Below are 9,812 nucleotides of genomic sequence, written 5' to 3'. Positions count from 1 at the left end.
ACAAGAATGACAGCCAACAGCTGATGTAAGAAAGTGTCAGCACAGACCTGCATCACCCCAACTACACTGACATCTACACCTCAGACTGAGGTTGTCTGATTATGTTGGCACAGCTGAGTAGTAACATCGGTAGGAGCTTTTCTTCTGACTTTTGTTGACAAAACCGCATAATGTGGACAATGACACAGTTTGTACCAAGCTAAGTCAAGTCTCACCCATTCAGGAGAGCCAGTAACACAAGAATAAAGCACATCAAAATTAAAATGTGAAAGAAAAATGGGCTCTTCCCAAAGCACTTGTACCTCTATCCTTTTAATCTGCATGGCCCATTAATCTCAGTCTCTGGTACCAGACAGACCTTTGGCACTGTATAACTCTCTACCCGAGGGGTGTCCAAATCCTGGCCCATGAAGCCGGCAGTGGCGCCATTTTTAAAAGGAGGCAGAGTGGCTCTGGGGGCCTATATGGCACTTCAAGGAGCCATTTGCAGCTCACACAGCCACCGCCTGACTCCTGCCTGGTGTGCTGAAAGCATAGCACTGGGTTTAATTGGATTAATGGCCATTAAATCAATTAAATTAAGTCCTAATGTTTCAGCACAGCAGAGTCCTGAGAGCTACCCCTGCCATGCTCTACACGTAGGGAGTCATGCAGCTGCACAAACAGCAAAGGAACAGGAGAGGGCAGCAGCACATGGGAGTTCTTGTGCAAGGTAAGTGAATCCTGGGATTGGGGGTGGTTTGGGGCTGCGGTGAGATTTAAGCCTGGGGGCTTGTGGACTTTTTACAGTATGAAATATCAATTGAACAATGATGTTTGAAAAATGTGCATGTGCAGAAATTAGATCCATCCATTATTGCAAAGTGACTCATCTGGGCTGTGTCTACACGTGCCCCAAACTTCGAAATGGCCATGCAAATAGCCATTTCGAAGTTTACTAATGAAGCGCTGAAATGCATATTCAGCGCTTCATTAGCATGCGGGCAGCAGCGGCGCTTCGAAATTGATGCGCCTTGCTGCCGCGCGGCACGTCCAGACGGGGCTCCTTTTCGAAAGGAAGCCACCTTCTTCGAAGTCCCCTTATTCCCATGAGCTCATGGGAATAAGGGGACTTCGAAGTAGGCGGGGCCCATTCAAAAAGGAGCCCTGTCTGGACGCAGCGCGTCAATTTCGAAGCACCGCTGCCGCCCGCATGCTAATGAAGCGCTGAATATGCATTTCAGCGCTTCATTAGTAAACTTCGAAATGGCCATTTGCATGGCCATTTCGAAATTTGGGGCACGTGTAGACACAGCCCTGATGTTTTATGCTGCAGTTAAGCCTGGGATGGGGGTCTGGGGCTATTTTGTGTTCAGCTCCTGGAACATGTAAAAAATTGCCATGTGGCCCCAATGAATAAAGGTTGGACACTCCTGCTCTAACCCTTTCAGAAGTTGTACGAGTTCTAAGAACTAAACCTTCCTTAGGAAGATTAAGTGTCCAGCATCTCTCTGTTGACTATTTAATATTGTCCTTTACACAATGGGAGGCAGCAGTGGGATGGCGGCTCATTCGCACAGTAAAATGATAACCACACCAGAGCAGGCACCTAACTATTTAGTTGCAATATTTTAATCACAGGTTTTCCTTCTGGAAGGGCTACAACATGCTGATGGCACCCCTCCCACTCCAAACCACATGAATTAAGAAACATCCTAGAGCTCTACCTCTTCCCTAAACGTGCCTCACTCACTCTGAGGGGCAGAAAAGTTAGGCAAACCCACACAGAAGAGAAAATGCTAGCTGTGAAATACAAGTTATGGCTCAGAGAACTTCTTTTGCAACTACATTTATCTCCAGCTCCTACCAGCTGCAGAACGCAACCCTGTGCTCCAGCTGCTGCATTTCCTGTATGGAAAGCTAAGCTGGGTGAGGATATTAGAGCTCCAGAATGGATGTTACTTCACAAGGTGTATCACACACGCAGACCAATACTGATAAGACTAACTGGTCCCTCTATGTCCTTCTTATTCTTATAGAGGGGAAAATTAGTGTGCTGCTTAAGCACAGGCGTCCAAGCAAGCCTGAAACAAGCAGGTAATAGCTTGTACGTCAAGTAGGTAAAAAAAGTTTGTAATTGATTTTGAGGGGGTGGGAGGAGTATGGTCTCTTTCTTTCCATGTTTCTACATTCCAAATTCAACAGGTTGGATAGTACTTTGCTCCTCCCAGAAGCTATGGCAGTACTCTGTGCAAGATTCCCCAAGGAGCTAGTTCAGACAGTCTACAGAGAGTATGTTAGAGAAGCACAGAGGACATTAGAATCCCAACATACTAGAAAGAATCCACAAAGACTCCACAGCTAAAAGATCCCATACGTACTACAGCTGAGATGGGTATCCATACAGTAAACTCTCCCAACTGGCGTTCTATCACTCGGAACACTCAAATAACTGGCAATTTAGCCATAAATAAATTTTTGTTACATTTCCCATAAGTCCAGTACAGTGAAAGTAAATACAAATAAATACAGCAAACACAGTATAATTTTACAGTGTACAAAAATACTCTGCATACATTTTTGTTTCTTATTATCTAACCTTATTTTTCTTTAGCAGTATGCACTGCTAGGTATACTTCTCTGTTAACCAGAATACCTGAATATGCTGCAACCACCTAGTCCTGGGGCTGCTGGATCTGAAAGAGTTTACTGTACCTTCTACCAATACCTCTACCTCTTGGAAATCCCAGCCACCACTGAGGGAACCTGCGCATTAGTTCTGCAGGACATTAGACTGACTTGTCTGAGGGGTAGTCACAGAGTTACTGCTGCACAAAGAGCCACCACCCCCAGTGGGCATTTAGGGCTGTATCAAGTTCGGTACTTTCTTTTACAGCCTCAGCTGAATTCCACAAAGTCCACCACATGCTGGAAATTTCAGGCCTTCGCTTCTTAAAGGCAAAAATTAGCAAGCTACCCCTTAAGAGGAGAGAAGAAATGGGGGGTGGGAAGGCATTATTAGAGACCTCTCTCTAGTCAGGTTTCCCTCAAAGCAGTTGTGATTAAATAGCAAACGGAGGAGAAAACTTTACATCTAAGGCAACTTCACCCTGACTGAGCAAGCACCTGCCACCCATAATGCCACGAGCATATCATCTGCTCATCTCAGAAGCAGCAGTGAGCAAACCAGATAAGACTGTAATTCAACTTACTTTTCTACAATACTAGACACACATAACTAGAATGTAACCAAAACACAAAACTAACACTGCTGAGCACAAGCAGCATCAAAGGTACCACCTTCCTTTATTCCAGATCCCTTTGCCTCTGGTCCAAGAAGACACCACACCAGCTTACATTTCTACGCTTTTTTATTAACAGTTCGAGGGAGAACAGTTCATTTCTTCTTCTCCACGTCCTGCTCTGCAGCCTCCTTGGCTAGTTTAGCACGGATCCCAAAGAGACGAGCATTTGCCCTGGCCATACGCAAACTGGCAAAGGCTTTGAACTTCTTCTCATCCTCAGAGATGACACGGGCCTTTTCCTTTTTGTAAACCTAGCAGAAACAAGAGCCAAAGAGTTACACCTTCTGCTCTAGAAGCCTCTACTATGTTAGGTGTGTAGGAGTGGGTTTTTGGCACAGATTTCTACTAGCAACAAGATGCTGTGACTGGTAGGGATTGCAACATCATTTAATCAGGTACTTCATTAGTCTCAGCTTTTGTATTTGTCAGCTCATGCCACTGGTAAGATGCATGAAGAAACAACAGGAATAACTACTTCAGGATAGAGTGGTATCCACCCTAGAAGTCAAGCCTATGCTCATTTGTAAATTATCTCTATCAAGGCAAGCATCAAATAAATAACCCTTCAAGAGATACCAGGCCTTGGTCACTGAAAACTAAATGATCAATACACAGGGCTGTGCTCAGAGAGCTGTTAACTTTTCCATCCCTAGTTGAGTGGCTTGAACAAAACCCTCAAAAGTAGAGCAAATCCTCAAGAGCTGAAATTGTATCCATTAGTCTATCTCTGGCCAAAACACTGCCACCACCTCCAGCCTGATCACCTGCTTTTTGCACCTTCCCAGCGAGCATCACTTTAACCAACAGTTGGTTAAGAGATTCAAGTTTCCCATTTTTTACACTGACAACTTTAGCGCGGCTTAAAGTGGTCAGCTCTATGGATCTCATTACACAGTGGCAAGAAGTCTGGAGACCCTGCTAGATTACATTCTCTCAGTAAAATATGGACAAATACAACACCAGTTTTAACAGACTTTTGTTTCTTGGCTCTCAGGTAACTGCTGCTGTCTACAGGACAGTGAAACTTAACTGCACGGTCAGAATGAAGCACTGAAACAACACTTCTGTCAAGTCAGTTCTCTCTAGCATGCAACACAACAGTGCGTAAGTCAGATCAGTCAAAGTGTGTAATCTGCAGATTCACTTACGTTCCTGATTGGCATAACAGGTCCAGAGAGCTGAGTTGCCATCTTGAGTTCTTCTGGCTGTAAGAGGACACAAGTGATTACTGAATTCAGCCAGGTACACTGGCTCCCTTGGCGACAGGCCCATGGGAGCTGTCTAAGTTACAGAACCCACCGCCTGAAGCAACATGTAAGCCCTTCAGTTTTATAACTAAACTAGGCCCGTGTGCAAGGCCCCAGCTTTGCGACTTCACTAGGGAATCTAACAATACGTGTTTAAACAGAAAAAGTTTCATGGTTTGGACCTGAAGGGTTCTGGGCCATAACTCAGATGGACGACACTACATTTCCTCCCCACGCCTCCTGGACAGGCCCAGAAACACACGCGTGGAGAAGCAGTGCACTACTTCCCGTCCCCCCGAGGTGGCACACTAGCATTTTGAAGGGGCCAGCCGAAAGCAGATGTTTCTTTTTCTTCGTTTCTAAGAGGAAGTCAGCTGAACCCAGAAGCTGTAATTGCTCAGTTAACAGAGATGAAAGGAAGCAAAGTCATGCAGAGGGCTTTGACAAGGTGCTGATGCATCAGCATCACTCCACCACCAAACCGCCCCGGCTGGCCCTACCAAAACCAGGAGCCAAGTAAATTTCTACTGCAAGGGCAGAACACTAAGATTTACACCAACTTGAAAAAGGTTCAAGTTTACTGTTGTTCCCAGTAAAGCCTCTGGGTGCCATAACCAACAGAAAAAGTTACTGTGCAGTTTTTTTTTGGTACATTTAAAAGCATTCAGTTTCCCATTTGTCTGGCTCTTATGCAGAAGAGCAGGGAAAAGGAACATTTTAAAATGTGGCAACAAAAGGTACAAGTAGTAACAAAAAGACCCCAGATGGTGATAATACACTAAACGATTTTTAGCTCACTCTGAAACAGGCCATATTTCAAGTTGATTGCGCCATTTTAAAGCTGTGCTGATGCTGAACATCACAACTAAATCTGCGTTGCTAACCAGTCTATCATGTGAACACACAGGGTTTGATGCTATGATCAGCGATATTCAAATGAGACTCCCAAAAAGCCTGCATATTTTAATCCCCAAGGAAACCCTTGTTACTGGAGATTTTGCTGGAGAAACAGGAAAATCTTTCATCTGCCTATGAAGTAGTTTCTACTTCAGCTTCTTCACACCCACGTCTCCAATAATCCCCAAGCCAAGTTCAAAGTGACACTGTCCAGGACTGTCAACAGTGGGCTTTCAGGGAATTTGCTAAACTGACACAAGTTCCAAAAAAGACATTTAATATAGGTTAGCCAACAAGAGTGCAGTCAGAGACAATCTCACTGCTTGAACACACGACGTTTCCTGGTGGCAGGCTATACCGTGTTAGAAAAATTTAAGCAGGAACATTTTTAAAACAGGTAAACTGTGCAGAGCCTATGCACGTTGCCTAGAAATCTTCTCCATGCCTTTCATTTCACTACATATACGTCCTCACTGGAAGCATGGAAACCATACAGTTGGAGCAAGGGACTACACCGAAAGCCTACAGACTACATTTTAGAATCTTAGCTGAACAGTGTTCTCTGTCATCAGATTTAGAAGTTGGTAAGTGGAACTCCCGCACTATAGAGTAACTTATCCCCATATTACCTCTGTCCCTGCATTTTCCCACTTAGCTCTCTTCTGCAATTATTTCATAATGAGGTAAGTACTTCCAAAACAGCATCTCAGTATCCACCCTAACACATTTACTGCTTTTACTAAAATTTATCTCCATAGATAAAAATCAGACTTTGTGGGAAAGCTGCTGAAGATACCATGGCTTTGATTCCAGCCAGCCACCCACCCACCTCACAACCCAGATCCTGGCTTTGAGTGACTGCAGCATCTTCACATTCTGGACCCATCTCTCAGCAATGCAGAGGTGTTACAAGTTTTAGCACAAGGCCCTGAGCAGTACACACGTGCACTCCTCCGCCAATGTCAGGGCATTACATCAGGAGATGTATCTAAGTAAATTATACCTTACATCCAAGCATTAGAGGATCAGAAGTTGTTGAATTCTGGTGCCACTGAGGGCAAGGCCTGTGAAAGTTTCCAGGACCCAAAGTACCTACCGAGCTGTCTCCCTTCTTGGGTGCAGAGGGCTTCCTTGGGAAGAGGATAAGTTTAGAGCGATACTCCTTCAGTCTCTGCACGTTGGCCTGCAGCGATTCTGTAGACTTGTTGCGTCGTCTCGGATCCACAGAAATCCCAATAGTCCGGGCAACCTTTTTATTGATGCCAGCCATCTGTAAAGCACGAGAGTTAATGTCAACAGTCAAGTGACTGTTATACCTTTGCAATACCCAGTGAAGCCATTACAGTCATCAGCTGGAAAAGGGTTCAAGTCAAGTCATCACAGAGACTACAGAGATTCCGGAGAAAGTGTCATCATTTGACTGTAAGGCCCATCAGAAGCAGGAGTAGTGATTAATGCGAATTGTGCCATGCCCTGAAATTACGCAACAGATAAGGCAGCTCCAAGAGTTCAAGATTAGAGTCAAACATTAAGACAAAACTTATTAAATGTACACAGCTTTCACACCTGAGGTCAATGCTCCTTCAAATAGCAAGAGGGCACAAAAACAGATGATGAGGGGAAGGCTCCCTGCCCCAGCCCTGCATCTTTCAATCTCTGAATTATGCAAGTGCCCTCACAAAATTCCAATTGCAACTGGGCCATTTAAATCACATGTGCCAACCTGATTCATGAAGCTGGCTGTACTAAGGTTTAAATCAATATTCTATTAGGTGCCACTTGCACAGCGACTCACTATAAAGTACCCAAGACTCAAAAGAAGCAAGCTAGTTTCCTGACAATGAACAGGCCGCAGAGGACCCCACTCTTCACAAATATGGTAATGGCAGTACAAGTTTCATCTATGACTTTAGATGCTGCTACATTAACACAGCCCTGGGAGGGTGGTGGTGGGAGAGGAGATTCCAAAACAAATTAACAGTCGACTTTGCCGTCCCTTAAGATGACTGTACAGAAGGCTGCACAACCATAATACTCCCTTCTTCTCCCCCTTCTGAAGCTGAGTGGTTTAAAAAGCAGAATTTTGTTAAACTGGCAAGTTGACCATGCTCCTCTCAATTTCAAAACAATCTTGTATTCATCTATGTTGCTGCCTGCACATCCCATTCTCACGCTGCTGGAACTAATACCTGAATATAACACTAACATGCAAAACCAAACATTAAGGTAACTAAATTTCGTTAAGAAATCCAGCATTGTACAGTTGCACTAAACATGCCTAAAATAAGCAATTTACTACACCCAAACAGTAACATCACATTTATAAACAGTTGATCAAGAAACTTACAAATGGGCTAAACCCGGGGTGCTCAAACCCGTATTGGTCAGTTGTAACATGGTCAGGCAGGTATTTAACAAATGACCTCAAGTTTATTGAAGGATATAAAAAATAGTGATGTCATTGCCAAGGACAGTCTTCAGCTAAAAACCAAATTTCATACAGTTTACCCTTACATCCAATCTTAAGCTAGGTAAGATCTACAATCTCTTTGCTCCTCAAAGCCTTTCCTCTCCTCTTCCTGGGTGCCCAGCAGTTTTTCCATTGCCCTGGAATTTGCAGAAGCTTTTTAACACTGGCTTGCTGGCAAGCAAGGGCCAAGTTGGCTTAATTCAAGACAGATTCTCTTGGTTTCATTTAAAACCAGCTCCTGTCAGTTACCCTTCAGTTTAGAAGGTTTCCTTCTGGCCTTATAATTTACTATTTTCAAGATCTTCCTTTAACAGCTAATCAAGGCCTTTCCTTAACCAAATTTCAGCTAATTCTCTAATTTCATATTGATTCTTACACATTGTCCAGTTTCTGAACCTACAACAATTACACACCTACCTAGAGCCTCCACAATGACCAATGTTAGAAAACTGGCCACATGCACAAGTCTGAACAGATATCATGTGCCAGCAAAACTCAAATATTTATACACTAACCACCAACAGAATAACCAAGCTAGTCAATGATCTATCAAGGACACTTGTTGGAAAAAAAATAGTTCAAACACCAAACTAGTTTGGTTACTCTGCACCCAACAGTGGGCTGATTATAGAATACATCTGTTGCATATGCATGCTCTCTTATGACATACCAACCAACCAGTTATACTCACCCTCAGCTCTTCTAAACTGAAACCTCTGCCAGCACGAACTTTTGTGTGGTACCTAATAGTGGGACACCTCACAATGGGTCGGATTGGCCCAGACACTGGACGTGGAGCAATGCGACGGGCCTTCGCCTGCCGGGCCTTCCTCCTGGTCAAAGAGAAGCATCACAAACATCAACAAAAGAGTGTTGTATAGAGAGAAATAATTTCAGAATGCCTCACCAAGAACAAACATGAGAGCAGTTCTAACAGTGGGGACACAAGGAATGTCTCCATTTAGTAACTAATGTGAACAAGGCCAGACTACATGGTCTCAGAGAAAAACTACAGTCATCAGCTCAGCAGGGTTCAAGCAACTCATCAACGTGGTGCAGAGATTCCGGAGAATTTTCATCATTTGACTGCAATTCTGAGTGCCTTAGGATCAAATCTGCCACTCCTGGAGTGCACGGTTCAAGCTATTTTACTGGCCTCAATGAATACAACCAGAGTAACTTTTAATCAATCATTCTCTAAGCAGTGCAGCATGCAACAGGAGACAAGGGAGCAAACCTCCCAGCTAAGTGATCTGGCTTTTACAGGGCACTTAGGAGACACCGAGCTCTCATTTCAACCAACCCACACCTCACCGACACATGCAGCCAGCTGCCCTTGGCATCTCACCTGCGGATCTTCCTAGCAGGCTGGTTAAACCACGTGGCAACTCGCCTCTGCCAATCTTTGTGAAAATGGGGTTTCAAGATCATGCCATTTCGACTCGGTGCCATGACTGCTTATATCCCTGCAAACACAAGCAGCATATACCAAAGCACCCCCCGCTCACGGCAGGCTGGAGGTAACGGTGCAGCCCTCAGCACTGGGGACGGCGCAGGGCCGGTAGGGGAACTGCCGCCAGCAGCCGGCCGCAACCACCTCCCTCGAGCCGGGGAAACGAGGCCGCACGAGAGGACCTGGCCAGGTAGGACACGAGCCCCTGACCCCTCAGCTCACACCCCAGGAGCCACTGAGGTGAACATCTAGGCCGCTCCACTTCCCCGGCCCGGCACCTCCCGCCGGCCTCCGCCTCACGACAGCACGCGATAGGCCGCAGACCGCCCCTCTGCGTCCGGCTGCCCAGGCCCTGGGCCCCGCGAGCCACCCAAGCGGCGGATGGAGGCGGATATCGCGGCAGGGTCCGGCCTCCACTCGCACCTACCGCCAACGGGGGGAAATGGCCGACCGGAAAAGGA

General features: G+C 45.4%; 1 protein-coding gene and 2 non-coding genes across 4 annotated transcripts; all 3 read right to left on the bottom strand.

Annotated features, from left to right (window-relative positions):
• Positions 1-3,332: 3,332 nt before the first annotated feature.
• Positions 3,333-9,812, bottom strand: RPL13 (ribosomal protein L13). Of its 2 annotated transcripts, XM_075008643.1 has the most exons (6): positions 9,779-9,812; positions 9,247-9,364; positions 8,590-8,731; positions 6,525-6,698; positions 4,433-4,489; positions 3,333-3,535 (listed from the first exon to the last, which is right to left on the bottom strand). In XM_075008643.1, the coding sequence occupies exons 2-6, from the start codon at positions 9,348-9,350 to the stop codon at positions 3,377-3,379; spliced, it is 636 nt and encodes a 211-aa protein (XP_074864744.1). In that variant the 5' UTR covers positions 9,351-9,364; positions 9,779-9,812; the 3' UTR covers positions 3,333-3,376. The 2 variants fall into 2 exon arrangements, with proteins under 2 accessions (XP_074864744.1, XP_074864743.1); XM_075008642.1 differs by lacking the exon at positions 9,779-9,812 and having other exon boundaries at positions 9,247-9,764.
• Positions 6,758-6,843, bottom strand: LOC142020946 (small nucleolar RNA MBII-202). The gene has a single exon (XR_012647570.1). It is a non-coding gene; the product is annotated as a small nucleolar RNA MBII-202 (small nucleolar RNA).
• On the bottom strand, positions 8,900-8,979 carry LOC142020947 (small nucleolar RNA MBII-202). The gene has a single exon (XR_012647571.1). It is a non-coding gene; the product is annotated as a small nucleolar RNA MBII-202 (small nucleolar RNA).

This window comes from Carettochelys insculpta, chromosome 14, assembly GCF_033958435.1.
Source record: "Carettochelys insculpta isolate YL-2023 chromosome 14, ASM3395843v1, whole genome shotgun sequence".
Taxonomy (NCBI): domain Eukaryota; kingdom Metazoa; phylum Chordata; order Testudines; family Carettochelyidae; genus Carettochelys; species Carettochelys insculpta.
Note: the sequence above shows the minus strand (reverse complement) of the source record. Positions and strands in the feature narration are given on the sequence as shown.